The sequence below is a fragment of the Cupressus sempervirens genome, chromosome 9 (assembly GCF_028749045.1).
Source record: "Cupressus sempervirens isolate cs-2001-9-10 chromosome 9, ASM2874904v1, whole genome shotgun sequence".
NCBI lineage: Eukaryota > Viridiplantae > Streptophyta > Pinopsida > Cupressales > Cupressaceae > Cupressus > Cupressus sempervirens.
The window spans coordinates 400,947,755-400,967,647 of NC_143126.1; the positions used below are offsets into that span (position 1 = coordinate 400,947,755).

At 33.8% G+C, this 19,893-nt stretch overlaps 1 protein-coding gene across 1 annotated transcript in view; it reads left to right on the forward strand.

The window, feature by feature from the left end:
- The first annotated feature begins 479 nt into the window (after positions 1-479).
- LOC149538951 (uncharacterized) overlaps positions 480-19,893 on the forward strand; it is a 59,131-nt gene continuing 39,717 nt past the window's right edge. The window contains exon 1 of the mRNA XM_089802505.1: positions 480-559. Within this exon, the coding sequence (XP_089658631.1) occupies positions 480-559 (80 nt within the window). The remainder of the gene's footprint in view (positions 560-19,893) is intronic.

Consider the following 19,893-nt stretch of genomic DNA (forward strand, 5'->3'; position numbering starts at 1 on the left):
CACCTGTGTTGAATCTTGCCATTAATAGCTGCATAAGATGAGGAACCTATTCCACTTCATTTGTCCAACCTTTGTATCTTCAACCTTTGTGTTCTCTCTAACTACCCTATCCTTCCCAACAAGAAACCAAGTGATCTAGATGATCAAATGTTTGAAAATTTTTCATATTTTTTCGCAAATTTTTCTAAGCATTTTTAAATGGCTTTTTTGGAGTTCTTCTACTCAAAATTTCAAGTTGAAACTTTCATTGGTCCCTAAAACTGGGTAGTCGAAGGCTCACTATTTTAGGGATTAAAATTAGATCTTCAATTCTTCTTTCTAACAGTGTAAGCAGTTCTGAATTCTAAGGTATGAGTCAAAAGTTATGACCCCGACAAGTTCAAGATACCTTTTTTACCTTTTATTTTATTTATTTGGGTGCACGCACTAGGGGGGCACGCACGACACCTTTCATGAGGAGCACAGTGCAACACGCCTCCATGGGGGGTGCACATGGCATGCCATGGAGGGCACGCACGTGGCGTGCCTCCATTGGTGGCGCGTGGTGCCTCCATGGAGGGTGCGCATGCATGGCACACCTCCATGTGCGGCACAAAATTTTTCATTATATATATTTATTTTTTATTTTTTTTATTTTTCTTTTTTTTGTGTAATTTTTTTTTAAAATGTTTTTTCTTTTTTTTTGTAATTTTTTTTTTTTTTTTTTTACTCTAAAATTCTAACTCTAACAAAACTTTCTTCTCCTGACTCCCAAACTATGAGTCCAGGAATCGAAAAAAGTAAGGGGGTCCCCATTCGTATTAAGGAATGGGGTGTGTGGTGTGGACGCCACAATTGGAGGTGCGTTCACCTCATAAGAATTTGAAAGCTACTATGAAGAGCATGAAATTAGATAGAAAATGTCATCTCCCAGGTCACCTTAGCAAAAAGGTGTTGTCAAGAGAAGAAACAAAACCATCCTAGATTGTGCTAGAATATTAATGATCCAAAATAACACACGTATATTAGAGAGAGGTTGTAATAACAATAGTGTACACCTTGAATGGGGTATAGGTGAAGAAGGGAAAAAGGAAGACTCCCTATAAACTATGGTCTAGTCACACATCATCTATTAGTTACTTTAAGGTATTCAGAAGTGAAAGCTACATCAAGAGAGATGAATATAAGGGTATTTTTCTAGGATACTCTATCAAGAAAAAAGCTTACTAGTGTTTGAATCTTTGGAAAAACAAGATTGTGGAATATGCCAATGTAAGGGTGGATGGATTCTTAGAGAAGAATGAGGAATACAATAAGAAAGAATTGGAATATTGTAAGAAGTTTGAGTACATCCTACTAAGTGATACAATGGAGAGAGTACCAGTAGAGGTAGAACTTGTCAAGAAGTTGTACTAACACAAGTAGAAGAATCTCAACATGAAGATCAATGAGAAGAGGCACCAAAGGAGAAATGGTGCTAACAAAGTATGTAAGGAGGCACCACTTCATAGACTAGATCATTGATGACAAGGATATTGGAGTGATAACTAGGAGAAATAAGACCATTATGTGTGCATCTACTCTCACACATGGAGCCCAAAGTTGTAGGGAAGCTCTAAAAGATGAAGACTTGAGAAGGGACATAGAGGAAAAAATTGATCATATAGTAAAGCATGATATGTGGATCTTGGTCACTTGACCAAATGACAAGAATGTCATTGGTAAAAACCGAGTATTCTTAAATAAGACCAATGAAGATGGAGAGGTAGTTAGAAACAATGTCGGGCTTGTTTGCAAAGGCTATGCACAAGAGGAAGGCCTATATTAAAGAGAAACCTTTGTACTAGTATCCATATTCGAAGGAGTCAAGATACTAGAATTTATAGTGTCCAAGAACTTCAAAGTATATTAGATGGATGTGAAGTCTATTAGAGTTATAGAAGAGGAAGTTTACATTGGGCAACACAAGGGGATTGAGAATGAATAGGGAAATAACCAAGTATGTAGATTGAAAAAATCTTGGTATGGACTGAAATAGGCACTAAGACCATGGTATAAGAGGCCACACTCACACATGATAAATACTAGATTTATAAGAACTAGTGACAATTATAATATGTACATCAAGAAAGAAACAAAAATAAGCTTGTTGATTTTACAAATCTTTGTGAATGATATCATCATTGGAGGAGATGATAAGCTAAGTGTTGATTTTGCTAAATACGCATGAAGAAGGAGATCAAAATGTCCATGATCAGAGAAATCAAGTTCTTCATTGGACTTTAAGTGCCCCAGTTAAAAAGAGGGATCTTCAAATGGAAGACAAAATCTATGAAGGAAATATTGAAGACATTCGGTATGGAGGAAGAAAAATTGGTAGGTACTCTAATGGTGACCAGTTTCAAGATATCAAAGGAAGATGAAATCCTTGAATTAAATTAAATTCTTTACCAATCCATCATTGGTAAATTGTTGTATATTGTGCATAATAGACCAAACATAACACACACACTTGAGCTAGTGGCAAAATTTTTTACCAAACCAAAGGAATGAGACATGGTAACTCTAAAGAGGATCTTAAAGTATCTAAAGGGTACTAAATACTATAATCTATGGTATCCTCACAAAAGGTAACTTTGATCTTAGAATCTTCACTAACGTTGATTGATCATGGAACATAGATTATATAAATAGCACAACTAGTGTTGCATTCTTTCTTGGAGGAAGACTAATTGTATGGACCAGTAAGAGGCAAAACTCTATATCATAGTCAAAGGTTGAAGTAGAATATGTTGTTGCAATAATGAATTTCACTCAAGTTGTTTGGATCAAACAACTACTTAAAGGGATTCAAGAGAAAATGGGGTATCCATTAGTTATCAACTACAATAACACTAGTGTAATCAATATATTTAAAAACCTAGTTATGCACTCAAAGAAAAAGTACATATCTATCAAGTACTATTCTTTAAGGAAACAAGTGCAAGAAAAGAGGCCGGCTTGGAATATATACTAACTAATGAACAACTAGCTTCCATCTTTATAAATTCTCTTTAGAAGGATGCTTTCAAGTATCTAAGAGAAATGTTAGGGGTCTTATCCATACTATACTTAGAATAGATAGGTAGTAATCAATAAATGAAGGATTCTAAAGGTGTATTGATGAGATAAAGGGACTACTTCATAGGGGGGTTAGTCAAGAAACTAATTGATAAGAAAAGATGGCTACCTTTGGCATTTCTATGAAAGGGGGAGAAGTTGAGAGAAGCAAAGGAAAAATAATAAAGGGATGGCATAGGAACAAATGAAGTTGGATAGAAAAAGTGTGCAAAGAGCACAAGACAAAAAGAAGAGAAGAGAAAAAGAATGGTCAAAGTATGTAGATGCACTATCTCAGGGGAGAAGTGAGTGAAGAGAACAAGACTCAAATAAGAGAAGAGTAGAAGAATTGTAAAAGCATGTAGATCTTAGGGGGAGATGCTAAAAGAAGGAAAGAAATGCACAAAAATAGAAAGTTCTAAATGATTAAGTATTTGGATCAATGTTAAAGGTGGATATTTTTAGCCTAAGTGTCTTGAAGACTGACTAATTGATAGGCTAGTAGACTTTGTTATAAAATGTGTTGTTATTGATGTTAGCACATACAAGGGAAGAAGGACTGATAAAGAGAAATGATGGGAAAAGTACACTGATGTGTGACTCTAGTACACAAGGGTGATTAAAGAAGAGAATATTTGTGGACCTAATTGAGACAATTACATAGGTATTCTACTTAGATGAAGTATGCTAGGTGAAGTCCACGTAAGTAGAAGAACATAAAGTAGAAGTGAAATATGATAAACCATTAAGTTGGTTTTTCAAAGTTAGAAAGAATAGAATGGAGCAAGAAACTTTTGATTTCCTAGTCATGTAGAGGGTAAGAGTGCACTCAATATCACATTTAATCATGATAGGGGAACAGATCAAGGAACTATTTAAAGAATTAAAATTTTAATTATTTCCAACAATATAAATTCATTGAAGACACATGGAACTTATGACTCTTGTACAAACATGCTACATCTAATAAGAACAACACACTTGGAAATTTGAGCTAGTAGTAGGGGTGAGAAGTCAAATATTGAATTTGTAGGTTAGGGCTTCATAGTGAAGTTGGAAGAAAGTATAAAAGGAGGTAGAGTAAAATGAGGGAAGTTTAGATTGTTGAGTGATTAGCCAAAGACCTAGAAGAGATGAGATAAGTGGAATCTCAAGGAGTGAAGGAGAATGATAAGATAAAAGTTTCCTTCAAAGAGTTAACATGTTGAGGAGAAGATAGAAAGCTTGAACAACACAAGGTTTTCATGTGAAAGAACAAGGAGAACCAAGTACACAAGTGATCAAGGTGTCAAGTTGTGGAGCCAAGACAAGATTGAGAATAGTTCCAGATAAATATCAATAGAGTTGAAGGAGGATTTATTTCAAGATAAGTATGGTAGTTATTTGTTAGATCATTCCTTGTTGCTTACTTTCCTTTACAATAGTAAATTTCACTAGGGTGGACCCTAATAGGTTCTTTGTATAAATCTCCTAATAAGGTGTCACAATAATTTGTGCTCAAAGTCCTTTAACCAAGCTACTCTAATAGGGAAAGACTATAACAGATCTTATAAAAATCCCTTAACGAGGTAGTATCTAATAGTTTCTTTGTAATATTCTAATAAGGATAAGTTATTGACCATGTGCACTTCATAAGAGTGTAAGCTTTGTGAGGATTGACTCACACCGTCATTTTTACCCTAGTCAAGTTTCCATGAGATTAATAATGTATTATGTGTTTCTATTTGCATGTTCCTTTTTTTTTCTTAATCTTGACCAATTAAACTATAGCTAGCACTGACCCATAGATAAATGTGAGTTGTGATCTAGAACATTGAAACTAGTGAGTATATATATATATTATTCTCATTGTTGATATTATTGTAAAGGCCAACATTTCTGCTCTGATTTTGAGAATAAATGCTTTGGGCAAAAAGTTGTCTTGGATGATTGCAATCATCAGTGAGAATCTTTAACAAATTGAATGATGTTTCACTCTTCATCAAATTGCAAGGCCATGGAAAATTCACTCGTGTGAGACAAAAAGCTATGTAGACACAATCGAGTGATCTCTTCTCAAGCTTGTGTGACGATAATTTCCCCTAAATCTAACCACCAAGGGTTACACCTAGATTCCTTCTCATTTTTGTTCACTTAGAAGAATTAGAATAAAGACCTCCTAGGAATTTAAATTTGTGAGTCCCTACACTCCTTCCATTCATTGAAAAATATACTCTATGTGCCCATATCCAAAGACCCTAGTAATAAGTTTAGAAGTGTGTGTTTTGGGATTTTTCCTTATGCATTCATCTCCTTTAGTGACATTTTTATTAATATTTACTTACTTCTTCTTAGTTATTTCAAAATTTCAAGATATTATAGGCTCAAAAAAGGTTTACTTACTAGTTTGAGGTGTGCAAGCTCATATCTTCTCGGTTAGCTTCGTTCACTCTACTTTACAAATTTGATCAGCTCCACTTTCAAGGTGTTTGGCACTTTGAGCAAGATTACTTCTTCTTCTTTATAATCAATTCCAATAAATTCTCATTTAAATTTAACAATCTTTCGAGACATTCTAAATGTGCAAAATCTTGTCACTACTCTTCAACTATCTAATCAACCAGCTTTTAATTAATGTTCATTTTTTTCATTTCCCTAATTTTAATATTTTTAATGAAAAATAACAAAAAAAAACCAAATCACAACTCCTTTATGAATATCCCATGAAATGAAAAAAAATGCTACTTTACAATCCTTCTTTATGCTTCCTACAAAATAGATTTAAAAAAATGCTATCATGTAGTCCCTTTATCTAGTACTCGTGCATTATAAAAAAATTGTTATTTTTTAAATCCCAAATTGGTTTTGACAAGGAAGTAACAAAACACTTACTCATTATCTATCATTATTATAGTGCAAGTCAAGTGATCAAAGTGAGCCGAGAAATTAGTGTAAGCCAAGTGAACAAAGCATGTCGAGCATCAACGGTCAGATAATACATGTCAAGTAATATACCTAGTATGTGTCGAGTCACTCATGAGCTGAGAAGACTATCTATGCCAAGTGATTTAGGAGCTGAGTAAATAGTGTATGCCAATCCATTTGAAAGGCGAGATACTACATTGACAATGTAGCAATGGTCAAGCATCAAAGTCTTCAGATGTTGAGAGAATAGTTTTGGACATAGTTATTTGTAATGGAACAAAATTATATGTAAACCATTTTTGGACTGACTCAATGATTTTTTTATGATTCTAGAAGATATTTATGGAGGTATATTACAAATCTATATGCATTACATGCAACCAATAAAATTTAAGGATGTTCTAAGCAGTAATATGGATCAACCTTAGTCATTGATTCTTACCTAACCCTAGCCCACCTATATTTACTTAAAGAGGAAAACTCTAAGGAGTTTGTAATGTGTGAATTCACAAAAGGAGATGAATGCTAATTGTAGAGAGAGTATTCATGGTGGCTATGGAGGTTGTGAAAATGATATGAATTACAGAATCAATTAGAGAGAGAAAAGGAAAGCAAAGAGAGGACAGAGGAGACATATCTGATCAAAAGGATCAACAATTTATCAAGAAAGAGAACATCTAACATCTAGCAATAGAGTGCTAATTGAAGGATCATGGTGTTGAATCATTTTAATAGGTGATGCAAATTAAATATCCTAATAGAGTAATCTTAACAGACTTGTGTAAATCTTTTAACCGAGTGCTTGCTTTATTGTAAGTTTAAGTCCTCTAACAAGGCACACTTTTAGTAGGGTATTGAAATCTTTTAACTGGTGAAACCTAAAAATATTTTTGATCCTTTAATAGGGAAAAATATTCATAGGGTAGATCATAGTTTATGGTCAAACTTCTTGTAACCATAATTGGCTACACTTTATAGCTCTAGTAGTGAAGATTTGTGGGTGTCATCCCCACCCCATTTTTACCTTCTCATTGGAGGGTTTTAGGCTAACAAATTTATTGTGTTATGTGTTATTTGTTTCATGCTATGGATGAACATGTGTAGTTAGTTATTTCAATTTACATGATAAATCGTGAGATGGGTGTGTGGTGAATGTTTTATGATTAAAGTTTTGAAGTGCTAATTCAACCCCCCACCCTCCCACCTCTCAGAGTTTACTTTCCCATTGTTATTTCCAAAAAATGGTATTAGAGTTGAGTTCTCTAGAAAGGAAATATTTACAACATTCAAGAAAGATCTTAAAGATGGGAGTCTACAAGTTGGGAAAGGTTATTGAGAACTAGAAGATTGAAGTATAGCTTTCCCTACACCAACTCAATGAAGTAAGAGATGAACTGTAGCATTCATTGAAGAGAAGAAAGGAACTAGATATTGATCTAAATCACACTAATTACCAAGAGGAAGAAACTATTGAATTGTTTGAGAATGGAAAATCACATGAGTTTGATGCAGTAGTTGCATATCTAATGGAAAAGAATAATGCCCTAACTAAAGAGGTCAGAAATCTCAAGATAGAACAAGAAGGCCAATCAATATTAGTATGTGAGGTGATCAAATAGAAAAAGAAAGCTGAGGAAGACAAATTCATGATTGAAGATGACCAAAGAACACTAACCAATAGACTAGAAGAGAAGACATCAGATGTACAAAAAATTTCTAACATGCAATTAGATACAATAAATCAATTGATGATTACAAACCATGAATTGAATGGAAAAGACATTAGGATCACAACCCTAAAGTTATAGAATGATCAACTAAGGAATGAACTGAGAGAAAAAAAGGAATTTTTTGAAATTTTCAACAAACCTAGTCAAGTGATCAAATACTTTGAGAAACTGGTGAGATCTCCAAGATCTAGCAATCATATTGTTGGATTGGGGTACACCAGTACTAAGGAAGGAGAATCATCTAAAAGTGGTGAACAAAGAAACAAAAAATGTAAGAACTACAAACCCACTTGTCATAATTGTGGAAAGATAGGTCATACAGAAAATGTTTGCAGGAGCAACAATGCAAATTAGAACCCTAAGTAGAAATTCAAGGGTTACTATCATAAGTTCAACAAGAAAGGACATCAGGCACATGAATGTAGGACCATGACCATGAGTAGTTAGAGATTTGAAGGACTTAGATATTTGAAGGATATCAAAGCATAATTATCAGAAGTATGGACATAAAGCATATAAATGCAGATCTAATGCCAAGTGGAAATCAAACAAGTACACAAAGATACAACAAAATGGAAAATCTTATGATTGGATTATAATACAAGGTATATTTTTCACTATTTTCAAGAGTATGGAAATGTTCCTAAGAATCATATTAGAACATATTTTAGAGGCAACTACAATAGATGGTTGGATAAGACTACATGCTTTAGTTGCCTCAAGACTAGTCATGTTAGCAGAAACTATCCAACTAGGTCACTAGCACCAAGTAATGGAAATAATAAAGGGAAAGAAAAGATCAATGTTGAGAGGGTCAAAGTGTAGATGAATAAGACATGGAAGAAGAAGGAAGATTGTAGCATATCAAGTTGAGATGAGGTCACTTCATCGAATGGATTGGGTGATCACATCACCCCCACCTAGGAAATCAAGAGGTATGTGTGGGAGTAATATTTCAAAAGTTATATTATACATTAGTTCCAAGAATCTAAGATCTAAAAATATTATATATGCATGAATTAAGATGCAATATGTTGGTTAGAACCTAGAATAAATCTATAGTTTTGTTAGTTTTCTATGTTGTTGTTGAGCATGGAAAGTTTCACAATTATTGTCGAGTGATGGAATTGTGATTAGTATTGGTTGAGATCGCTATGTTAGCCAAGCATATTATAAATCATGTAAGCTAAGTGAGTGGATATCCAAGCTTACAGTTGAGTAAGCACTAAGCATTTATTACCGAATATGAAGGGTTATATAGTCAATTTTTGACTCATTTGCATTCATCGGCGATTGAAGAGAGAATGAAAAGCACAAAGGTGAATTAAAAAAGGAGATTCTAGGATTTACAAACTAGATTTGACTGCTACTAGATAGAGTCCATCAGATTGAAAGGTATTTAACTATTTCTGAGTTATGTTGTTTTATTTTTTCATAAACCCTAAGTAGTCAATATGGAAGCCAGCTCCTTTATGAATGTTAGAAAAGAGGGAAAGGACATTTCTAATGTTTAATTGATTGGTAATGATTTAAGACAACCACTTTTCTAAGAAATACCTAAGATAGCATACAAAGGAGCCCCATTTGGTGCGTTATCGATCATACCACCAAAAAATTTCATGATTCAAGATGTTACATGTTGCTACATAGGAAAGATAGGAGAAGTAGGTGACATGGAGCTAAGAGATTCCTAAAATAAACTATGTGATAATGGAGTCTTGAGGGAAGAATACAAAATTGTAGAACAAAAAGGGTTGAACTGTGCCCTAGATTTTCCTCAAGTATTTAAGACTGAGTGGATATGAATTGTTCTAAGCTACATACATGATAACTATATTTAGGGTGAAAGTGGACTAATTTAAGTTCACAAAGAGGATCATAAGCCAAGTATAAGGGTACCCTACACTTGATTGACCTAAGAGCATGCAAAGTGATGTGAAGGAGGTGATTAAGAATATAGGTGCAGTATGGAACAAGAGAGGAATGTCTATTAACACAATATCAAATCTCTTAATTTCCTTTGTATTGAGAATGATTGTTCACGGGATCTTTTAGTCTAGCCAAATGAACAGTGTTTCATGTATGGTTGTTGATTTGGGCTACAAGATAGTAAAGAGGGACCATTCTTATGACCTTGCCAAGTTGCAACTACAACAACTATCAAAAAACTTAGAGGCCATAAGGAGAAAAAAGAGTGCATCATAAAAAATTGGCTCTTTGTTGTTCTGCATAGTGTTCTATGTGCATAACACATTTCCTACCATTGACACAATTTCTTGGAAGACCAATAGGTCTATTACGGTGCAGATTTCAAAATTCATAAAGCAGTTAGATGATAACTTTGATTCAGTGATGACAAGTTACTTTGAGGATTTTAAGAAATCCATGAAAAAGAGGTTAAGGATCGTTGTATCACTTGTGGAGAAATATTATGATGATGTATATTTCTTAGTGGATGTCGACCACACATATGTGCAAGCAACTATACCTAGGGTCAGATGGCTAAAGCCCTTGCCATATGAGATAAATGTATATGAGGCCTCTATAGCTATAATAGCTCTATTAGTAGAAGATATTAACAAGAGTGCCACCTCATTTGGTAACTATGAGGAAGCCAAATAAAGGATCACAATCTAGACTTGAAAATAGCTATTGTTCTTAAGAAGAAGAACAAACTTGTGAAAAAGTTGAAAGAAAGATTTGGTGAAGGATATGAGGAAGAAGATGAAGAAGATGAAGAGGAAGAACAAGGCTGAGCCCCTTTAGATCAAGAAGAATATGTAGAAGGTTTCGAGGGAGAAGAAGTTGAGGAAGCACCTCAATGAGCTAAGAAAAAAAGTAAGGCAAAAGAACAAATAGTGGAGAAAATTGAGAAGCCTACAAAGAAGCCATAGTAGAACCCTGTAGTACCTACTACTATGTCTAGCACAAGGGAAACCACTATTCAACAAAAATAAGTTGCAAAGCCTACAAGCAAGAGGATATCTGACATAGTAGAGCCGAGTGAGCTTGTTAAGAAAACATAAAAAATATTGAAGAAGAAGTTAGAGCCTAAACCAAATTTAGATGAGGAGAAAATAGAGTCAAGTGACATAAGCCAATTCAAAGTGGTAATCCATAATCCCTCCTCTAATTTGGACAATTTGTGTGAAAATATTGTTACAAATGCATATTTGTCTGGGTTCACACATGTAAATTTTGATAAGCTAGGGAGTGAAGATAAAAATAAGATTGAAGAAACCATATATGATATGATGGATACATTCAAATCCACTCCACTATAATTTTCCAACTCATTGTCTAAGATTCTATATGATCAAGTTGACCAAAAGTGGCAATTTAGCTTGACCACAAAATGACAAATAAGAGAGGATTAGCTAGATTGAGTGATGCCTACTTTGAATAAGAAGATGATGGCTAAAGCCATGAAAAAATATAAGGGGAGATTTTCCCCTAAACATAGAGCTGTAAAGATTTTGAGGAACAATGTAGAAGAAGTGGTAACACAAAGCACATTGCTTTGGAAGACTATCTATGGGATACCTACCATGACAGTTGAAAGGAAGGTAGATGAAGGAAAAAAGGAACTTGAGGAAGGTGATGCAAATAAATATTTACAAGATACTAAAGTTCCAATCAAAGAGGCTAATGTGGAAGTGGCTAAGGAAACTTTAAAAGAGGCCAAAGCTAAGGATGAGAAACAAGATGCACAAGTGTTGAGTAACAGTCCACCACATGTAACACAAGAGAGTCAATAGGAATCAGTGATCATAATCAAGGACTTTTCTAATAATTCAACACAAAACATCAATCCTTTAACTGAGGAAGATTTGAAGAAGATATTGAAGGATTCCACCATGGTGGCACAATTGTGTAATAATCCTATATTGGTGAGAGCTAATGAGATTGAGAAGGAAGAACCTACAGCTACAAGGGAACATCAAAAAGAAACATCTAATGTCCCTCCTCAATCTAAAAAAGAAAAGGAGAAGCAAGAATAGGATTTAAAAGTAGATGAAAGTGTACACCTTGAATAGACAATAGTTACAATAGAGATGATCTGTAATGCTCACAATTATATTTCATATTAAAGAGGTCAAGGCTCAACAATTAGATACACCAGTGCCTAGCCTACATAGTTCAGGTATGCCAACAATATTGACAATTGAGAAAGATGGAACTAAAGTTCATAAAGGTCAGGAAGCAAGTCATGTACCTACTCCACAAATACAAGGTGAAGTACAGTAGAAAGAGAGTAAAAATTGATATGACTAAAGAGTTGAAGGTTACTACTGCACTTGAGGAACAAATTTCCATATAGACCTTAGTTACCCTACCAAATTTTGTTACTCCTCCAAGTATTTAGGATCTTTAGAGGCTGAGCACACATGCTACACCTTTGCAAATATCAAGGCCAAGTGTTAATACATCAAGGAGCATAGATAACACATCTTTTGTGGATGTAACTTTAGATGAGGTGATTGGTTTTCCCAAGTTTGATCTAGAAACAATCACAATTAAAGACATGAGCATTCTATAGGAAGCTCTGTAGTGAAAGAAGACACAGGAAATGATGAGAAGGGAGTATAAGAAAAAAAAAGTATTGCATGAGGTAAAATACATATTTTATGATTCTTTCAGTCTCCCTAAGATTAATGAAGATGAGCCAATCATCGAACAACTTGTCACCATTGTTAACAAAATAAAGGATGAATACTTGGACACAAATGTTAAACTTATAAAATAGTCTAAAAGAAATTTTCACACTAAGGTACTTGAGAAGATATCTAGTGTTATTGCACTAAGATAGGTTGATTTAGCAACCAAAATGGAGAGTGTGAAGGTGGTGTTAGAGAATATTTTCTCTATCTACACCAAGTTATGTGATGTGAATCTTTTCACATAGGATGTTTAGGAAGGATATTGACTAACTGTAAGGAGATTCACAAACTACAAGTACTACTCTTAAGTTATATCTTGGTCAAAACCAAGCTCATTTTCAGAGATTATTATCCACTCAAGGTACTCTTACCGACTTGAAAGCACAAGATACAAACATTCACACTACCTATTGTGGTTTCACAAATGCATGCCCCATTTCTCTTAGAAATGGGGACCCCCTAGTAAAATGTTTGTTTTCCAGAACCCTAGTCCAGGGCCTGGGTCATTTTAGAGCTCCATCTAGACTCTGGGTCTTGCCTTTGTTTTCTAACTGAGAAAATCTAGCTGTCAGAATGGGGAAAGTTTGGGAAAAGAGAGTGTTTATGTGCTTAAGAGTGCACATGTGTACTTAGCACACATGTGCACCTACCTATGGTGCACAAGTGCACTAAATGTTTATGTGCACCCTTATCTCCCTTTGGAGATGTGCACTTACCTAAAAAGCTAAGTGAAAGCTGTGCATGTGTGCACCTATCCAAGGTGTACACATGCGCACCTTTCAAGAAATTTAAACAAACTAAGTGTGGTTATATGCACCCTATTTCAATTACTTAGAACATTATGCACAAATTTAAGGGTGCACACATGCACACCCCACAAGCTGCACATGTGTGCACCCTTAGTTTTTTGGTTTTACTTAGGAAAGGTGCACCTAGCGCACCCTCAAGGTGCACAAGGTGTGCCAAAAACTACATATCAAAGCTGAAAATAGGGTTTTTAAGTATTTTTTAATAGTTTTTATGCATTTTGAGGTAGGTTTATTAGCATCTAGGGTTTGTTTAGGGTTTTATTTTTAACTTTTTGAACTACTATTTGCTTCTTGGTGTAGATAAAAAGGCATCCTTAACTTGTCAATGTCATAACTTTTGACCTAGAACTTGGAATTAAAAACCATTTACATCATTGGAAAGAAGACCTAAAAATATTGTTTTAGTCCCTAAAACAATAATCCTTTAGCTACCCAATTTTAGGGACTGACAAAAGTTTCAACTTGAAATTTTGAGCAGAGGACCTTCGAAAAAGCTAGTTAAAAAGACCTAGAAAAACTCATAAAAAAGAATGAAAAAAGTTTGATCATTATAGATAATTTAGATCACTTGGTCTCTAACTGAGAGAGAAGAAAGAATCAAGAAATTTACATTAAAGATCAAAGATACAGAGGCTGGACACATGAACCAGAATAGGATCCTCATCTTATGCAACTATTAATGACAAGATTCAACATAGGTACCTTGGGATTTTAGATTGAAGAACAAGAAAGAGTTTAAGTCTATGAAATTTTTTTTCTATAAAGAGGGTATAAATCATTAAAAGGATCAAAGTAAGTACACAAAAGTGATCTAAAACCCCATTTGAGAAATACCCAAGAACTATTTTTAAAATAGAGAACTTTGATTTTTTGGTGAATTGAGCACCTTGCACAAATTCTCTAAAGGTGCACAAGGTGTGCTTCTCCCAAGGTGCACAAGGTACGCAATGTGCACTTCTCCAAAGATGTGCTTCTTTAGAGGTGCATTGATGGTTAACGGTCAATTCTAAATTTAGAGCTTTCCATGCATCAAAAATGCATTCTGACAATAGTTTAACTCCTACAAACATCTAGAGAAGGTTGACCTTCTATTTTTGGCATCTTTGGAGACTCTTACATGATCTAATTGCTTTCTTTATTTTAAGAGATGTAAAGGCTCATGCACCCATTAAATGATATAAACAAGGATGGATTCCTACTTAGCACCAATTAGAGTGTCAGTTTGTACATAAATAGATTTGTTTTATTAGTTTAGAAGCATATATTTGCATGAAGAGATCTCTCACTCTCAACACAAATTGAGGATAATATTTCCTATAAATTGAGGAATTAAATATGTATTCCAAGCCATCGTTATTTTGATGTAATAATATATGCTATTGGCACTCTCATTCAGAGTGTAATTATTCTTGCTTGAATGTGTTATATTTTGTGAATGTATGTTCATGGAATGTAATGGAGCCAATGGTTCTATATTGTTGATTTGATTTTTTGTTCTTTTAATTCTGGTGTTTGCCATGTGTTTATGAATTTTGTTGATGTACTTAGTTGGAGAAGAGATCACTCTATTTTTCCTGCATAGCTTTTTGTCTTGCATGATCACACTTTCCATGAAATTTGAATCTAATGAGAAGTGAAACCTCTTATAGTTACTAAATTCTCATCAGGAATTGCATCAATGGAATTAAGGAAGCATTGCTCCTATTTTCATTGGTTACCTACCAATCTTTTCAAAGGCTTAACTTGCAGACTTGTTTTTTTCATGGCTTATGTCCATTAGGGATTTAGTTTTCAAGTCATTTGTTTAAACTTCTTGTTACCTTATCTTTGTTATTTTATTTTCTAACCCTTGGTTAAATTAGGAATTCATATAGTTGCATTATTAGATTGCATTAATTTAAAAATAGAAAATACCAAAAAAACATACTTCTTTTGTGGTTAATTTTGAGATAGCAAGTAGATTGTTCATCTTATCCAAAATTGGTTGAACCCGCAAAGGCCTCCTCATGAACACTCTCATTTATCTTCTACTGAGAAAATTCTAGTAGGTCACAAGATTTCGCTAAACCTTTGATTTGATCCCAAATTAACTTTTCAAGATAGGAGTTCAAAAGGATTCCTAGTGTTAAGCATCATGCAAAACCACAGCTCAACACTACCTAGATTAGTATTCAATCCATGTTGACACCACACATGGAAGCATTGCACAAGGAACTAGCCTATGTTGGTACATTGATGAAGAAAAATAACCAACTTTCTACTCATGATGGCTTAGTTAACCTTCTTGCCCAGCTAGATATTTAGTATCAATCTCTAGAGGTAGCATGCAACAATTGGGATACAATCCTGAAGATCATAATGGAGATCTATAAATCATTTTTAGATAAACATACTATCAGTGCACAACCCATGACATAAGTGTCAAAAAAGGGGGATTATGAATTTTTCATTGATAAAGGGATTATGAAGTTTTGAAAAAGGGGGAGTAATAATGCAAAAATAGGAAACAACAAATCTACTCAGCAGGAGTGTCAGATTTAGATATAGAAAGGAAATATTTACTTAGGGGGGTAATGGAGAAATAACGTATGACAAAATATCATCCATTTTGCAAAATTTTGAAGTTTTTAAATTTTTTATGCAAAGCTAAGTCACAGATATATATTGTCTAAGTTATGCTCATAATAAGGATTGTATGTGCATGACAACATGTTTTCGCCACTCATGTCAAAGGGGGAGATTGTTAATTTTAGATTGGTTTTGACAAGGTAGTGACAAAACACTTAGTCATTATCTATTAGTATTATAGTCCAAGTTGAGTGATCAAAGTGATCCAAGCAATCAGTGTGAGCCGAGTGATCAAAGCATATTGAGCATCAGTGGTCAGACAATACATGTCAAGTAATATACCTAGTATGTGCAAAGTCACTAATGAGCTAAGAAAATTATACATGCCAAATGATTTAGGAGCTGAGTAAACAATGTATGTTGAGCCATTTGGAAGTTTAGTTACAACATTGAGAATGTAGTGATGGTCGAGCATCAGATTCTTTAGATGCCAAGTGAACAGTTTTGGACATAGTTGTTTCTAATTGTACAAAATTCTATGTAAACCATATTTGGGCCAACTTAACAATTTTTTTATGATTCTAGAAGATATGTATGGAGGTATATTATGAATCTCTATTGAATACATACAATAAATCAAATTGAGGGATGTTCTACATGGTAATATGAATCAACCTTAGCCATTGATTCTTAGCTAACCCTAGCCCACCTATGTTTACTGAAGGAGGAAAACCCTAAGGATTTTGTAATGTATGAACCTACAAAAGGAGATGAATGCTAAGTGCAAAGAGAGCATTCATGGTGGCTATGGAGGTTGTGAAAATGATCTAAATTACAAATTTAGTTAGAGAGAACAAAGGAGAGAAAAGAGAGGACAAAGGAGACATATGATCAGAAGGATCAAGGATTTATCTAGAAAGAGAAGATATGGTATCTAGCAACAGAGTGATAACTAAAGGATCATGGTGCAAAATCATTTTAATAGGTGATGTAGAGTAAATCTCCTAATAGAGTAGTCTTAACAGACTTGTGTAAATCTCTTAACTAAGTGTTTGATTTATTGTAAGTTTAAGCCCTCTAACAAGGCACACTTTTAGCAAGGTGTTGAAATCCTTTAATAGGATGGGACCTAATAATCTTTGTAAGCCTTTAATAGGGCAGATCCTCATAGGATAGATCATAGTCTATGGTCAAACTTCTTGTAACCATAATTGGCTACACTTTACAGCTATAGTAGTGAAGATTTGTGGGTCTCATCCCCACCCCATTTTTATCTTCTCATTAGAGGGTTTCTTGGTAACAAATTTATTGTGTTATGTGTTATTTGTTTCATGCTATAGATGGACATGTGTAGTTAGCTATTTTAGTTTATATGTTAAATTGTGAGATGGATGTGTGGTGAATGTTTTATGGTTAAAGTTTTGAATTGTTGATTCACCCCCCACCCTCCTCAGAGTTTAAATTTTCCATTTTTTATTTCCAATAGTTTCACCACCCTTTCATTTTTTCTTTGCACCAATGCAAAATTTCTTAATTTTGCAAATTTTTGTTTTGAGACCTTCAAAGTAGAGAAACTTTCAATTGTCATTTGTTTTGAAGGAGAATTCTTACTCTAATCTCTTAAGTATGAAACACTTTCCATGTTAAGAACATAATCATGATATTCTTTAGGTTTCAAGAAGGAATAATCTCCAAGTGACCCAACACATCCTTCACTTTTTTATCCCACAACATTGAGATATCTCATCTTGATATTGATAATGGTAAGGGTGATCATGTGATTCATGTTGGGACTTTCCAAACTATACGTAGTGATTTTTATCACACCTATAGGCCTATGGATAATTTTTTCAGGCACACCCTTAGGGACAAATATTTGCGATGGTATAGGGAAAAATATTTGCAATTGTATTCCTCTTTATCCCCTTATTATATTTATTCCTTTCAAATACTTTCTAATACCTTCAATCAACAATTTGAATACAACATTTATCCTCAAATTTCTTTAACTAATTTGATGTATTATAAACATGATGTTAAAGAAAAAGTTAGTGAAAATTAAAAGATATTTACCTAAAATATCTTATCATGTGTCTTATAATGATATTCAATGTATTTTTATTCCTAATTTGCAAAAATATAGTAGAGATAAGAATCTCCATACTAAGTACACCTCCTCCTCACATATCTATGTAGTGCTTCACCATTATCAACTACAAGTGAGCCATCGTGGGAGTACCACTCTAATAGCTCGTGTTACTATTGATAAAAGTAATGTTACCATTCATCAAAAGATATTTTCCAAACCTACAAGCTATATCAAAATCAACAAGACAAGAAACATAGTATGTTACTTTGGAAAAAATCCTACAACATGTTGGTATGACTATTAATATTGTCAGTTCTTTTCAAAACTTTCTAACAAGATGTAAGATGTTTTTAAGTAAGAAAAATGTTATCAGAGTCAAATATATCATCGACATAACATGATAGCGTATCGAAGAAGTTAAGATCTATCGGTGTGAAATGAAAGGAATGATTAAGGGAAGTCTATGAAAGATTCTAGAAACACTAATTAGGTTAGAAAGAGAAAATAGTAAGGAAGAAATAGAAGAGAAGAGAGAGAGGAGTGAGTGATTCTATTGGAAAGAGAAGAAGTTATCAAAAATAGCATGAGCGAATAGCTATCAGTGAAGAGTAAGAACAAGAAGTTATTGGAAGGAGAAGAGTTTGAAGTAACTGACCTATCAAGTAGAGGAAAGGAAAATAGGTCAATCTCTTCTTCTTTTTCCTTAGTCAATTAATCAGCAAGATTGTGAAATCCTTTTACAAGGTGGTCTTTAGCAGAACTTTATAGTTCTATTTTGAACTCATTATGTAAATCCTTTAATTGGATGAACACTATACAATTGGGATTAAATCTCTTAATAGAGTAATCTATAATAGGAATTTGGATACTCTTAATAGGTTATTAGACACTTTTAATAGACTGTAGTCACTCAGAAGATGACATTTTTCTAAAGCTCTTAATCAAGCACCTTCTCACTATAGTGATTTTTTGTGGCTATCATCCCCACCACACTTTTTCCCTCTAACCAATGGTTTTCTATTATACCATGTCTACATGTTATGAGTTTCAATTTTATGGTTTAAATGTTTGCCTTATGTTATTGTTGGGAAATCATGAACTACCAATATACTTAGAATAACACTATCAGTTAAATGCTTAAGTAGATTATCAGTTAAAAAAAGTGTTTAGAAGTGAAATACTTATGGTACTAATTCACCCCCATCCCCCTCATTACTTGCACCTACCAACAATTGGTATCAGAGCTTTTGGTTCTTGAAAGAAAGTTTAACAACTTGAGTGATTTTGGTACAATAACTAGTTACAAATATCAAAGAGGGTTGGAAGAAGCCTTGCGAGAAGAAAACGAATAGACTTTTGAATTATAAGACAAATTGAGAGACTCATTTGCAAAATGGAAGGAGCTCACTAAAAAACTACAAATTATATTGGATGATCTGGATAAACTATCAAAAGAAAGTGTTAATATTGAAGAAGTTGATGTTGTAATAAGAGAGCTCTTGGAGAAGAATGATGAACTACGTGGAAAGAATAAAGAAATAATGGATAGAATTAGTTTAATAAAAAAGGACCAAGAAGTTGAAGCTATTAGATTGATTGAACTACTAAAAAAAGTGGAAACTCTTGAAAATGAGAAAAGTGCTATTGAATCAAGGTATTCGGATGCCCTAGAGATGATGACTAGAAAGGACCTAGTTATAAAGAGACAATGAAATGAGCTTCAAGCTTGAAACGACTTAATCAAAAAAATCAGTGAGAGAAGTCAAACTCTTCGGAATGAAAATGAGAGATCTAAAAAGAAGAACAATTATCTGAGTAATAAATTGAAAGTTGAAAAGGAAGTGAATATCAGACTTACCAAATTTGAAGAAAGCACACTAGAATTGGATTGACTATTCATGAAGAAAAAGAAGCAACAACTTGTTGACAAGATCCCTATTAGAAATGTTTCAAAAGAGAAAGGAAAGTCATTGAATTATGATAATTCAAAGACAAAGGAGGAAGATATGGGAAGAAATAACTATCATACTATTTGTCACTATTGTGGAAAGAAT